Source organism: Salmo trutta, chromosome 6, assembly GCF_901001165.1.
Source record: "Salmo trutta chromosome 6, fSalTru1.1, whole genome shotgun sequence".
NCBI classification, from domain to species: domain Eukaryota; kingdom Metazoa; phylum Chordata; class Actinopteri; order Salmoniformes; family Salmonidae; genus Salmo; species Salmo trutta.
The window spans coordinates 1378509-1393514 of NC_042962.1; the positions used below are offsets into that span (position 1 = coordinate 1378509).

Sequence of the window (15006 nt, forward strand, 5' to 3'; positions counted from 1 at the left end):
CCTGGTTGTAGTAATACTAACCTTGTCCTCCTGATGGCTACTATAGCCTGGTTGTAGTAATACTAACCTTGTCCTCCTGATGGCTACTATAGCCTGGTTGTAGTAATACTAACCTTGTTGTCCTCCTGATGGCTACTATAGCCTGGTTGTAGTAATACTAACCTTGTTGTCCTCCTGATGGCTACTATAGCCTGGTTGTAGTAATACTAACCTTGTTGTCCTCCTGATGGCTACTATAGCCTGGTTGTAGTAATACTAACCTTGTTGTTGTCCTCCTGATGGCTACTATAGCCTGGTTGTAGTAATACTAACCTTGTTGTCCTCCTGATGGCTACTATAGCCTGGTTGTAGTAATACTAACCTTGTTGTCCTCCTGATGGCTACTATAGCCTGGTTGTAGTAATACTAACCTTGTCCTCCTGATGGCTACTATAGCCTGGTTGTAGTAATACTAACCTTGTCCTCCTGATGGCTACTATAGCCTGGTTGTAGTAATACTAACCTTGTTGTCCTCCTGATGGCTACTATAGCCTGGTTGTAGTAATACTAACCTTGTTGTCCTCCTGATGGCTACTATAGCCTGGTTGTAGTAATACTAACCTTGTTGTCTGTCCTCCCGATGGCTACTATAGCCTGGTTGTAGTAATTCTTGGTCCTGTCTACATGGGTCCTGCTACGGTAGTGTCTGGCCAGCTGACAACAGATGGAGCACAGCACGGTCCTCTCCTGCTCCAGCAGCTCTGGGCTCTCTGTCTGACAACGCTTCAGGACGCTCAGCTGGACGCTGTAGGCCTGGGAGAGACGGACACCGTGAAAGAAAGTCCTCCTCACATAGAACTTGTTACACTGTCACAAACTAGCTCCAGTCATTCTGAGAGATGCTACAGACAACATTAACACGAGTGGAAAATGACTGTATCAACATTGTTCTAAGACCTTCTCTAAGGTGTCCTGGACTGATCAGCGTAGTGAGCCCAGCTTCTCCATAGTAACCCTAACTCTGACCTTCTCCATAGTAACCCTAACTCTGACCTTCTCCATAGTAACCCTAACTCTGACCTTCTCCAGAGTAACCCTAACTCCGACCTTCTCCATAGTAACCCTAACTCTGACCTTCTCCATAGTAACTCTAACTATGACCTTCTCCATAGTAACCCTAACGCTGACCTTCTCCATAGTAACTCTAACCCTGACCTTCTCCAGAGTAACCCTAACTCTAACCCTGACCTTCTCCAGAGTAACTCTAACCCTGACCTTCTCCAGAGTAACTCTAACCCTGACCTTCTCCAGAGTAACCATAACTCTAACCCTGACCTTCTCCAGAGTAACTCTAACCCTGCCCTTCTCCAGAGTAACTCTAACCCTGATCTTCTCCAGAGTAACCATAACTCTAACCCTGACCTTCTCCAGAGTAACGCTAACCCTGACCTTCTCCAGAGTAACGCTAACCCTGACCTTCTCCAGAGTAACCATAACTCTAACCCTGACCTTCTCCAGAGTAACGCTAACCCTGACCTTCTCCAGAGTAACGCTAACCCTGACCTTCTCCAGAGTAACCATAACTCTAACCCTGACCTTCTCCAGAGTAACGCTAACCCTGACCTTCTCCAGAGTAACTCTAACCCTGCCCTTCTCCTGAGTAACTCTAACCCTGACCTTCTCCAGAGTAACCATAACTCTAACCCTGACCTTCTCCAGAGTAACTCTAACCCTGACCTTCTCCAGAGTAACTCTAACCCTGACCTTCTCCAGAGTAACCCTAACCCTGACCTTCTCCAGAGTAACCATAACTCTAAGCCTTACCTTCTCTAGTGTTTCCTGGACTGATCCCTGGTCAGCATAGTGTGCTCTGGCTAACAGCAGAAAGTACTGCACGTTGCTCATCAGGCTGGAGACGGTCAGTGTACCATCATCATAGTGCAGAGCGGTCATCAGAGTCCTCTGGGCCTTGCCATACTGACGCAGCTTCAGTAGCAGCTCTACCAGGTCCACCACCAGAGAGTCATGACCACCCAGCTTCACTGCACTCTCATAGTGACGGACAGCCTGCATGACCAATTGGGTTAGATATAAATACTCTCATAGTGACTGACAGCCTACAGGACAAATCAGGTTAGACATAAATACTCTCAGTGACTGATAGTCTGCAGGAACAACCAGGTTTCATATAAACACTCTCATAGTGACTGACCATAGGTTACCTTCACTTTCTTGGGCACAGGGACTGTCTAAATGACTACTCACATCGGTAGCCATGAAGTGCTTGAAAGGCTGGTCATGGCTCACATCAACACCATCATCCCAGAAACCCTAGACCCACTTCAATTTGCATACCGCAACAACAGATCCACAGATGATGCAATCTCTACTGCACTCCACACTGCCCTTTCACACCTGGACAAAAGGAAACATCTCTGTGAGAATACTGTTCATTGACTACAGCTCAGTGTTCAACACCATAGTGCCCTCAAAGCTCATCACTAAGCTAAGAACCCTGGGACTAAACACCTCCCTCTGCAACTGGGTACACCTCGATACACCTCGATGCCATTTTCATTGCAGAGGGAGGTGTTTAGTCCCAGGGTTCTTAGCTTAGTGATGAGCTTTGAGGGCACTATGGTGTTGAACGCTGAGCTGTAGTCAATGAACAGCATTCTCACATAGGTGTTCCTTTTGTCCAGGCGGGAAAGGGCAGTGTGGAGTGCAATAGAGATCATATCATCTGTGGATCTGTTGGGGCAGTATGGAAATTGGAGTGGGTCTAGGGTTTCTGGGATAATGGTGTTGATGTGAGCCATGACCAGTCTTTCAAAGCATTTCATGGCTACAGAAGTTAGTGCTATGGGTTGGTAGTCATTTAGACAGGTTACCTTAGTGTTCTTGCTCACAGGGACTATGGTGGTCTGCTTGAAACATGTTGGTATTACAGACTCAGACTGGGAGAGGTTGAAAATGTCAGTGAAGACACTTGCCAGTTGGTCAGTGTATGCTCGGCGTACACGTCCTGGTAATCCGTCTGGCCTTGCGGCTTTGTGAATGTTGACCTGTTTAAAGTTCTTACATCGGCTGCGGAGTGCGTTATCACACAGTCTTCCGGAACAGCTGGTGCTCTGATGCATGTTTCAGTGTTATTTGCCTCGAAGCGAGCATAGAAGTAGTTTAGCTCGTCTGGTAGACTTGTATCACTGGGCAGCTCTCGACTGTGCGTCCCTTTGTAGTCTGTAATGGTTTTCACGATAACCAAGGTAAAATTCCTGACGGTTAGTAATACCGTTTCAAATTTTAATTATCATTAAAACCGTGTTTGATTACCACGGTTTCAAAACTCACGGGAAATACTGTCCAGCATCAACCAAAGTTGCCAACAGTCTGACGCCGGCGCAGCTGCAACGTGGGGTTTGTTTTCTGTGAAAAGGTGGAAGGAAGTGACAGGAAGTGGCTCGGGAGAGTTTTTAACCTTCTAATAGGACCAAATCTGAAGTGTGGTCGTATTTTGGGTTTTACAAGAGTGCTGACGGAAACTTATTCGAAGATGGTCACCCTGTCTGCAGAACATACAACTAAAATAATTGCTGCGAAAGGGGGCAACACTTCAAATCTCTTGAGTCATCTTTGTGACCACCAACCACTACTTTATAGCTAATGCAAGGTAAGTTTAGTCAAGTGCAAGGTAACTTTTAGCTCAATGCATGATGTGAGGACTTGGGAATGGGGGAAAATGTCATGGTTTGTCTGTCTAACTTGCTAATAGCGTGTCATTAATGTAAACTGAAGCATCCAGTGTTACCTACTCTGGTAAAAACACTACACGTTGTTCTGCTGCTATATGCGTGGTGTGTCTGCAGACTCTATTCGCCCATTGCACACGATAACGTCATGTAGTTTAGTCACCCAACCAACATATTCTGTTCATTTAAAATCCGGAGTCGTCAACTTGGTTGTAAAAGTGTTCCAACAGGAGAAACGATATAGACCCTTATACAAGACTCCCCTGCAAGACTCCCCTGCAAGACTCCCCTGCAAGACTCCCCTGCAAGACTCCCCTACAAGACTCCTTTACAAGACTCCCCTACAAGACTCCTTTACAAGGCTCCTGTATTTATGTCAATTGTTGGGCTCATTGCAAGTACTATCACTGTCTTCTTAAGACTCATTTGTATTTATTTAAATTGTGCATGGGGTCATTGCATACACTCAAATGCAACACAGAAGATGGACTGTGTGTGTGTGTGTGTGTGTGTGTGTGTGTGTGTGTGTGTGTGTGAATAATAATAATAATAATAATTATAACATTAAACATTTTCTATTCTCTTGTTTACACAGTGGGCGTGCAGCAGGCAAACCCAGTGATGCTACTGGTCCCTCCTCGTCTACAGTTGTGACACAGACACTCCAGGAAGCGTTTAAAAGGCAGGCTGCTTATGCATCCACATCAAAAAATGCTCAAGACCTCACTGCAGGCCTTTCATATTACATTGCAAAGGACATGATGCCATTTCATATCGTTGAGAGGCCTGGCTTTCTGAGGTTGATGAAGGTTGCCGTGCCTCGCTACAAAGTGACATCACAAATATTATTTTCCAAGACTGAAATCCCAAACCTGTACAACCAGGTTAATGTTAGAAAAAGTTTGGCTCAAAGGAACATGGTTTGCTGCAACTACTGACCTCTGGACCAGTGAAAGCTGGGGGTGCTCAACCCTCCATCAGCTTCACTATCCATTACCTCACCCCAGACTGGCAACTGGAATCAAACTGCCTGGAAACACAGTTCTTCCCAGAAGATCACTTGGCTCACAACAGTGTTTTTGGAGAATATGCTGGAAGAGTGGGTGATTAACAAGACCTGGTCTGCATAACCACAGACAACGCAACAAACATGATCAAGGCTTTTGAAGAGTTCCCAGATCTGTGGCTTTGGGTGCTTTGGCCATCATTTGAACCCGGCCAACTCAAAGGTTCTGAAAATTCAGAGAGTTGACACAGCAGTCAAGGCCTGCCGTCATCTGGTCCAAGGCTTCTCACGGACCTGGAGGAGAAGGAGAGAACTGAGAGAAAAGCAAGCTGCCCTCAACATGCCACAGAAGGCTCTGATCCATGATGTGGTGACCCGATGGGGGATCTACACACAAGATGCTGTGAGCGTTTCCTCAGCCAACAGCAACCAGTCTGTGCGACACTGGCTGGAGAAAGAGGAACATGGCATCTGATGACCCAAAGATGCCGACATAAGTGTCATGGAACAACTGTGCCAGATTCTTGAACCTCTGAGGGAAGTGCATCTGTAAACTTGCTCAGAGACACGAGTGACACTGTCAGCCATCAAGCCTGTCCTGGACCACGGCACCCGTGATGTTCTGGTGGAAAAAGATATGGAGCCATCCCTGACCAAGGAGATGAAAAGGGTAATGAGAGAAGACCTTAACAACAGATACACAGTGGAACCAAACTAAGAGAAACTTCAGTCCTGGAGGCCCTGTTGTCATCATGGACGACACAGCCCCAAGATGGAGGGCACAGCCCCAAGATGGACGACACAGCCCCAAGATGGACGGCACAGCCCCAAGATGGACGGCACAGCCCCAAGATGGACGGCACAGCCCCAAGATGGACGGCACAGCCCCAAGATGGACGGCACAGCCCCAAGATGGACGGCACAGCCCCAAGATGGATGACACAGCCCCAAGGAACTCTTTGCTGATGAGATCTATGGTGGAAGCCAATCAGGTTACATATAAACACTCATAGTGACTGACAACCTGCAGGACCAATCAGGTTAGTGACATAAACACTCAGTGACTGATAGCCTGCAGGACCAATCAGGTTAGTGACATAAACACTCAGTGACTGACAACCTGCAGGACCAATCAGGTTAGTGACATAAACACTCAGTGACTGATAGCCTGCAGGACCAATCAGGAAAAAAAAGAGTGAGGGAGGGAACAGTATGAGAACATTCCTTAGTAAAATGGCAAACAAAAACAGCTTTCACTCTTGAGAAATAGTCGAAAATGGCGAAGAATGTCCTGTGTGAGCACTGAGCAGTATTGGTGCTTGAATCTTTGCCGCAGCCTTTCCCGTCTACAATACCTGGTTGTACTGATGGGTCTTCACATAGGCTCGGCCCATCTTTCTCGACAGGGTGGCATCCCGAACCGTCCCTCTCGTTGCCTCTCGATACACCTCGATAGCTCTCTCTGGCTGCAGAATAGAAATGTGATATTTGATATACCTGTCTGTGTCAATGCATTTGCAAAGCCCTAATAATTTGGTATAGACAGTCAATAATATGCAGACCACAAGGAACCACTGGTGTGACAGTTAAAACATATGCCATTTAATACCCTATTTAATCCACTTACAGTCATGGTGCATATTAGTATTGATTTTTACATATGGCTGGGCCCAGAAATCAAACCCACTATCCTGGCATTGGACCAAGCTTCATGCTCTACCTACTGAGTTAAAGGACCAAGCTTTATGCTCTACCTACTGAGTTAAAGGACCAAGCTTCATGCTCTACCTACTGAGTTAAAGGACCAAGCTTCATGCTCTACCTACTGAGTTACAGAGGACCAAGCTTCATGCTCTACCTACTGAGTTAAAGGACCAAGCTTCATGCTCTACCTACTGAGTTAAAGGACCAAGCTTCATGTTCTACCTACTGAGCTACAGAGGACCAAGCTTCATGCTCTACCTACTGAGTTACAGAGGACCAAGCTTCATGCTCTACCTACTGAGTTACAGAGGACCAAGCTTCATGCTCTACCTACTGAGTTAAAGGACCAAGCTTCATGCTCTACCTACTGATTACAGATTACCAAGCTTCATGCTCTACCTACTGAGCTACAGAGGACCAAGCTTCATGCTCTACCTACTGAGCTACAGAGGACCAAGCTTCATGCTCTACCTACTGAGCTACAGAGGACCAAGCTTCATGCTCTACCTACTGAGTTAAAGGACCAAGCTTCATGCTCTACCTACTGAGTTAAAGAGGACCAAGCTTCATGCTCTACCTACTGAGTTACAGAGGACCGAGCTTCATGCTCTACCTACTGAGTTAAAGGACCAAGCTTCATGCTCTACCTACTGAGTTAAAGCACCAAGCTTCATGCTCTACCTACTGAGCTACAGAGGACCAAGCTTCATGCTCTACCTACTGGGCTACAGAGGACCAAGCTTCATGCTCTACCTACTGAGCTATAGAGGACCAAGCTTCATGCTCTACCTACTGAGCTACAGAGGACCAAGCTTCATGCTCTACCTACTGGGCTACAGAGGACCAAGCTTCATGCTCTACCTACTGAGCTACAGAGGACCAAGCTTCATGCTCTACCTACTGAGCTATAGAGGACCAAGCTTCATGCTCTACCTACTGAGTTAAAGCACCAAGCTTCATGCTCTACCTACTGAGCTATAGAGGACCAAGCTTCATGCTCTACCTACTGAGCTACAGAGGACCAAGCTTCATGCTCTACCTACTGGGCTACAGAGGACCAAGCTTCATGCTCTACCTACTGAGCTACAGAGGACCAAGCTTCATGCTCTACCTACTGGGCTACAGAGGACCAAGCTTCATGCTCTACCTACTGAGCTACAGAGGACCAAGCTTCATGCTCTACCTACTGAGCTATAGAGGACCAAGCTTCATGCTCTACCTACTGAGTTAAAGCACCAAGCTTCATGCTCTACCTACTGAGTTACAGAGGACCGAGCTTCATGCTCTACCTACTGAGCTATAGAGGACCAAGCTTCATGCTCTACCTACTGAGTTACAGAGGACCGAGCTTCATGCTCTACCTACTGAGCTATAGAGGACCAAGCTTCATGCTCTACCTACTGAGCTATTGAGGACCAAGCTTCATGCTCTACCTACTGAGCTACAGAGGACCAAGCTTCATGCTCTACCTACTGAGCTATAGAGGACCAAGCTTCATGCTCTACCTACTGAGTTACAGAGGACCAAGCTTCATGCTCTACCTACTGAGTTAAAGCACCAAGCTTCATGCTCTACCTACTGAGCTACAGAGGACCAAGCTTCATGCTCTACCTACTGAGTTACAGAGGACCAAGCTTCATGCTCTACCTACTGGGCTACAGAGGACCAAGCTTCATGCTCTACCTACTGAGCTATAGAGGACCATGCTTCATGCTCTACCTACTGAGCTATAGAGGACCAAGCTTCATGCACTACCTACTGAGCTATAGAGGACCAAGCTTCATGCTCTACCTACTGAATTACAGAGGACCAAGCTTCATGCTCTACCTACTGAGCTATAGAGGACCAAGCTTCATGCTCTACCTACTGAGCTATAGAGGACCAAGCTTCATGCTCTACCTACTGAGCTACAGAGGACCAAGCTTCATGCTCTACCTACTGGGTTACAGAGGACCAAGCTTCATGCTCTACCTACTGAGCTATAGAGGACCAAGCTTCATGCTCTACCTACTGAGCTATAGAGGACCAAGCTTCATGCTCTACCTACTGAGTTACAGAGGAGAAGCTCTCGTTATACCTCTTGTATATTGATGTAGGCGTCCCCCAGAAGGATAGAGGACTGAGGCCCGGGTAGTTCATCTCTGATCTCCCTATAGCAGGCTATGTACAGCTTCTTGTCTTTGCGTCTCTGCAGGTATATGAGGGCCATCTTCTCCTTGGCCGCTGTGTAGTGTGTCTGAAGAGAACAAGAAGAAAAGGAAGATGTACTCTATCGTCCATTAACTTAAGAAAGAACGGAACAGTGTCTTCACAACCTGGTCCGGTGTGATGCCTCTGAGGACGCTGAGGGCTGTGTCCAGGTCATCTTTAGCCAAGGCCATGTCCACGTTAGCTATTGTCACACAGATCTCCTCTGGGGTACCAGCGAACTCAACGATAGCGTCCTGCAGCACCATGGTGGACTCATGCTGGCAGAAGAGGAGGAGGGATGGAAGGGGTTTATAGACACACACACACACACTACACTGTCTACCTGGCACCAGCTCTGCTAGTAAGCTTGAAGATGAGAAGACTGGCTCACAGCAACGAAAGTGTTACAGGATTGCATGAGGTCCGAAATGCACTTCCACAAACTAACCAAAACTGAACATGTGGCTAGAGGATTGGACTCTATAGCCACAGTCATCAATATAGGTAGAAGTGGAAGGAAGTAATCATCTACCATAAGCAAAGTAGTAATCAATCAACCAATCAATCAATCAATCAATCAATCAATCAATCAACCAATCAATCAACCAATCGGTCAATCAACCAATCAATCAATCAACCAATCAACCAATCAATCAACCAATCGGTCAATCAACCAATCAATCAACCAATCGGTCAATCAATCAATCAATCAATCAATCAATCAACCAACCAATCGGTCAATCAACCAATCAATCAACCAATCGGTCAATCAACCAATCAATCAATCAACCAATCGGTCAATCAACCAATCGGTCAATCAACCAATCGGTCAATCAACCAATCAACCAATCAATCAATCAATCAATCAACCAATCAATCAATCAATCAGTCAATCAACCAATCAATCAATCAACCAATCGGTCCATCAATCAATCAATCAATCAATCAACCAATCAACCAATCGGTCCATCAATCAATCAATCAATCAACCAATCGGTCAATCAATCAATCAATCAATCAATCAATCAAAGTAGAAACGTAGTGTACCGGTTCTCCGTGTAGTCTCAGTGCCTCAGCCAGCTCCAAGAAGACAGACACACGTTCAGTGTTGCTGACGTGGGCCTCTCTCCCTCTCCCTGCTTGGATCCCCATCGCCACCTTCAGGGACTTAATAGCCTCCTCTAGCTTCCCAACACCCCGCAATGCACGAGCTTTCAGTAGGTGGTACTGGGGGAGATCTAGCACCTAGGGAGGGGTGGAGAGAGGTGGAGGGGTGGAGAGAGGGAGGGATGGAGGGGTGGAGAGAGGGGGAGGGATGGAGAGAGGGGGAGGTGGAGGGATGGAGAGAGGGGGAGAGAGAGAGAGAGGGAGGGATGGAGAGAGGGATGGAGAGAGGGGGAGGGATGGAGAGAGGGAGAGGGAGAAAGCGAGAGGGGGAGGGATGGAGAGAGGGGGAGAGATGGAGAGAGGGAGAGAGGGATGGAGAGAGGTGGAGGGATGGAGAGAGGGGGAGGGATGGAGAGAGGGAGAGGGGGAGGGATGGAGAGAGGGGGAGAGATGGAGAGAGGGAGAGAGGGATGGAGAGAGGGAGAGAGGGAGAAAGCGAGAGGGGGAGGGATGGAGAGAGGGGGAGGGATGGAGAGAGGGGGAGAGATGGAGAGAGGGAGAGAGGGATGGAGAGAGGGAGAGAGGGAGAAAGCGAGAGGGGGAGGGATGGAGAGAGGGGGAGGGGGAGAAAGAGAGAGGGAGTGATGGCAAGAGGGAGAAAGGGAGAAAGAGAGAGGTGGGGGGATAGAGAGAGGGAGAAAGAGAGAGGGGGAGGGATGGAAAGAGGGAGAGAGGGAGAAAGAGAGAGGTGGAGGGATGGAAAGAGGGAGAGAGGGAGAAAGAGAGAGGTGGAGGGATGGCAAGAGAAAGAGGGGGGAGTGGAGAGGGAGGGATGGAAAGGGGGAGGAAGAGAGAGGGGGAGGGGTGATGCTGGATACACTAAATTCGGAAGGTACCCTTTATGTAACACAATCAATCCCCCTACAGTGAAAGAACCCATCTATTAAACCTGGAAGGTGTGGCTGACTCCAGTCTGGTCTCTACACTAGTTTACCTGGAAGGTGTGGCTGACTCCAGTCTGATCTCTACACTAGTTTACCTGGAAGGTGTGGCTGACTCCAGTCTGGTCTCTACACTAGTTTACCTGGAAGGTGTGGCTGACTCCAGTCTGGTCTCTACACTAGTTTACCTGGAAGGTGTGGCTGACTCCAGTCTGGTCTCTACACTAGTTTACCTGGAAGGTGTGGCTGACTCCAGTCTGGTCTCTACACTAGTTTACCTGGAAGGTGTGGCTGACTCCAGTCTGGTCTCTACACTAGTTTACCTGGAAGGTGTGGCTGACTCCGGTCTCCAGAGACTGAAAGCAGAGGTTGTAGTCTCCCTCATGGAGCTGTATTCTGGCCTGCAGCAGGTGGACCTCAGCGATGGTCGGGTCTCTCTCCAGACAGAAATCCAGGAACTGCTGAGCGGACTGGCTGTCACCTGAGAGGAGACATAAACCGAGACGGTAATATTGTATATAATAAAGTAAGTAAACCTTGTCCTAGCCAGAACGGCTCATAGGAGCAGGAGGCATCTAGTCTGTTGCAGGGCCTTACCCCCAATCAATTTATATTGGTAGTTTATCATTCATCTCTGCTCATCAACTTGTGAGTCATAATTCAGGTTGCCTTATCGCTTGTCCATCATGTTGGTGTCACCTGAGAGGAACTAGACATGGGCTGGGTGATAGACGCCTACGTTAGTTCTCCTAACCTGCCACGTCGCTCCTAACCTGCCACGTCGACTCTCCTAACCTGCCACGTCGCCTCTCCTAACCTGCCACGTCGCCTCTCCTAACCTGCCACGTCGCCTCTCCTAACCTGCCACGTCGCCTCTCCTAACCTGCCACGTCGCCTCTCCTAACCTGCCACGTCGCCTCTCCTAACCTGCCACGTCGCTTCTCCTAACCTGCCACGTTGCTTCTCCTAACCTGCCACGTTAGTTCTCCTAACCTGCCACGTTAGTTCTCCTAACCTGCCACGTTAGTTCTCCTAACCTGCCACGTTAGTTCTCCTAACCTGCCACGTTAATTCTCCTAACCTGCCACGTTAATTCTCCTAACCTGCCACGTTAATTCTCCCTAACCTGCCACGTTAATTCTCCTAACCTGCCATGTTAATTCTCCTAACCTGCCACGTTAATTCTCCTAACCTGCCACGTTAATTCTCCCTAACCTGCCACGTTAATTCTCCCTAACCTGCCACGTTAATTCTCCCTAACCTGCCTAGCTAAAATGCTACAAGGAAGCAGGAAGCAGGAAGCAGCCATGCAAAACGGTCTAGATTCGTAACCAATCTGTTAGGTTTTGATCCTCCCACCTGTTTCGCAACGCCCACTTTCAGACACACTACAGGTATGCAGTTACCATGACTACCTTTCAGACACACTACACAGCCTTTTGTCGATAAGATTTGCTCATCTCCTGCATCCTCTCTCCTCCGTCCTCTTTCGCCTACTTTTGAAAAAGGTTGAAGGTAATTGAGGAGAGGCAGCGAGGAGAGGGAACGTGGATGAAAATGCACTTGTATAAAATGAGATCCTTCCTTATCCACTCATCAACCATTAGGCTAATGACGTTTACAGGGGTGGATGCCAAAACACATGACGTTTACAGGGGTGGATGCCAAAACACATGACGTTTACAGGGGTGGATGCCAAAACACATGACGTTTACAGAGGTGGATGCCAAAACACATGACGTTTACAGAGGTGGATGCCAAAACACATGACGTTTACGGGGGTGGAACCCAAAACACATGTAAAAAGTGATAAAAACAAATGAAGTTAAGACATTTTATAGGTAAAATGATACGTAGCATATTGTTTTTGAATGTATTCATGGTTTTCTCCTCCAATTATACAACAGCTGATTCAAAAGGAGTGTGGCAGATATCAAAATTCTTGCTGGTAAAAATTTACTTGTGCTTCCTCGCCAAATGAGGCTATCGAGGACAGGGGGACCATCTTCCGTTTGACTACTAACAAAATGACACACTCCTCGACCACTGGGACCACTTATCGGTTCCTGGGTCACGGAGGGAGGACGGAAAACGCAGATACCCATACAGACCCATACAGACCCATACAGACCCATACAGACCCATACTGACCCACACTGACCCACACTGACCCACACTGACCCACACTGACCCACACTGACCCACACAGACCCATACAGACCCACACTGACCCACACTGACCCACACTGACCCATACAGACCCATACAGACCCACACTGACCCACACTGACCCACACTGACCCACACTGACCCACACTGACCCACACTGACCCTTACAGACCCATACAGACCCATACAGACCCATACTGACCCATACTGACCCATACAGACCCATACAGACCCATACTGACCCATACTGACCCATACTGACCTGAAAGGAACATGATATGGGCCATGTGGTAAGCTCCAAGCAGCAGTCCGGGGGCCATCTGGACCACAGGCTGCAGGACCATTCCACAGTGACTCAGGCCAAAGGGGACGGGCTGACCTGCCGTCAGGGGCTTCTCCTGGGAGGGAGGGGAATGGAGGCATGGCTCGTTAGAAACACTGCTAAAGAACTTTCCCTCCTGCATGGAAACACTATAAATCAAATAAAATTTTATTGGTCCCCCCCCCTCCCCCTACGAGGTCTATGTAGTGATTTTGCAGACGCTCGTATACGGAGCAACTTACAGGAGCAATTAGGGTTAAGTGCCTTGCTCAAGGGCACAGACGTTTCAGCTATTAGGCTCTGGGATTTGAACCAGGGATTTGAACCAGCAACCTTTCGGTTAATGGCCCAACGCTCTTAACTGCTAGTCTACCTACGAATTACAACTGATTTTCTGTTCTACCTGATAATTACTTGCACCCACCTGGTGTCCCAGGTCTAAATCAGTCCCTGATTAGAGGGTGATCGCCCACCTGGTGTCCCAGGTCTAAATCAGTCCCTGTTTAGAGGGGAACCACCCACCTGGTGTCCCAGGTCTAAATCAGTCCCTGATTAGAGGGTGATCACCCACCTGGTGTCCCAGGTCTAAATCAGTCCCTGTTCAGAGGGGAACCACCCACCTGGTGTCCCAGGTCTAAATCAGTCCCTGATTAGAGGGGAATCACCCACCTGGTGTCCCAGGTCTAAATCAGTCCCTGTTCAGAGGGGAATCACCCACCTGGTGTCCCAGGTCTAAATCAGTCCCTGTTCAGAGGGGAATCACCCACCTGGTGTCCCAGGTCTAAATCAGTCCCTGTTCAGAGGGGAATCACCCACCTGGTGTCCCAGGTCTAAACCAGTCCCTGTTCAGAGGGGAATCACCCACCTGGTGTCCCAGGTCTAAATCAGGCCCTGATTAGAGGGGAATCACCCACCTGGTGTCCCAGGTCTAAATCAGGCCCTGATTAGAGGGGAATAATTTAAATAGAGCAGTGGAACTGGCTTTGAGGTCCAGAGTTGAATTTGAGGTGTCTAAAGGGTTTACCTGGAAGAAGGAAAGGTAGAGGTTGACCACTTGGAAAATAAAGTCGGGATGGAGCCTGTGGAAGTAGTCTGGTCCCATTGGTCGCCCTCGCAGGTCCAGGAAGTGAAGGTCGGTGGCCTCCTTCAGTAAGGGTGACATCACCGCCAGTCCCGCCCCTCTCTTGTGGACCAGGAGAGCCTGCAGAAGGACCAGCTCCTACAGTAAAGACAAGGGGAAGATACAGTTTGCTTTACTATACTTTTATTACCACATTCCTAATCAAACAAAATCTCAACAACCCTCAACAACCTCGTTCAATTTATGGGACCTTGTGACCTCAGAGATAGATCAGTGTAATGTGATTTGGTCACTCAGGAGAAGGCTACGTGTCATACCGCTGACTGGCCAATGGACTGGTGGATCTCTCTGAGGAACTCCAGCTGATTGGCTGCTTCCTGTAGCTGGCCGTCCATCAGCTGGCAGCGGATCAGTCCTAGAAAAACAAACACCTCCCTCAGTGGCCTCACCACAACACTCAACATACAGGAAGTTCAAGGATATTGCCTTAAAAAGCATAGGAAATACACTAAATATACACAAAAGTATGCGGACACCACTTCAAACTAGTGGATTCGGCTATTTCAGCCACACTTGTTGCTAACAGGTGTATAAAATCGAGCACACAGCCATGCAATCTCCATAGACAAACATTGGCAGTAGACCGGAATGAAGAGCTCAGTGACATTCCTGTACCGTCATAGGACGCCACCTTTACAAAAAGTCAGTTCGTCAAATTTATACCCTGCTAGAGCTGCCCCGGTCAACTGTAAGTGCTG

The 15006-nt window shown here is 48.1% G+C and overlaps 1 protein-coding gene across 1 annotated transcript in view; it reads right to left on the reverse strand.

Annotated features, from left to right (window-relative positions):
• The window catches only part of LOC115195245 (tetratricopeptide repeat protein 21B), a 64406-nt gene that overhangs the window by 40062 nt on the left and 9338 nt on the right, over positions 1-15006 (reverse strand). The window contains exons 10-19 of the mRNA XM_029755021.1: positions 14566-14663; positions 14192-14386; positions 13108-13243; positions 11000-11157; positions 9676-9873; positions 8754-8906; positions 8516-8674; positions 6090-6200; positions 1804-2046; positions 597-792 (exon numbers count right to left, since the gene is read on the reverse strand). Coding sequence (XP_029610881.1) covers positions 597-792; positions 1804-2046; positions 6090-6200; positions 8516-8674; positions 8754-8906; positions 9676-9873; positions 11000-11157; positions 13108-13243; positions 14192-14386; positions 14566-14663 — 1647 coding nt within the window. The remainder of the gene's footprint in view (positions 1-596; positions 793-1803; positions 2047-6089; positions 6201-8515; positions 8675-8753; positions 8907-9675; positions 9874-10999; positions 11158-13107; positions 13244-14191; positions 14387-14565; positions 14664-15006) is intronic.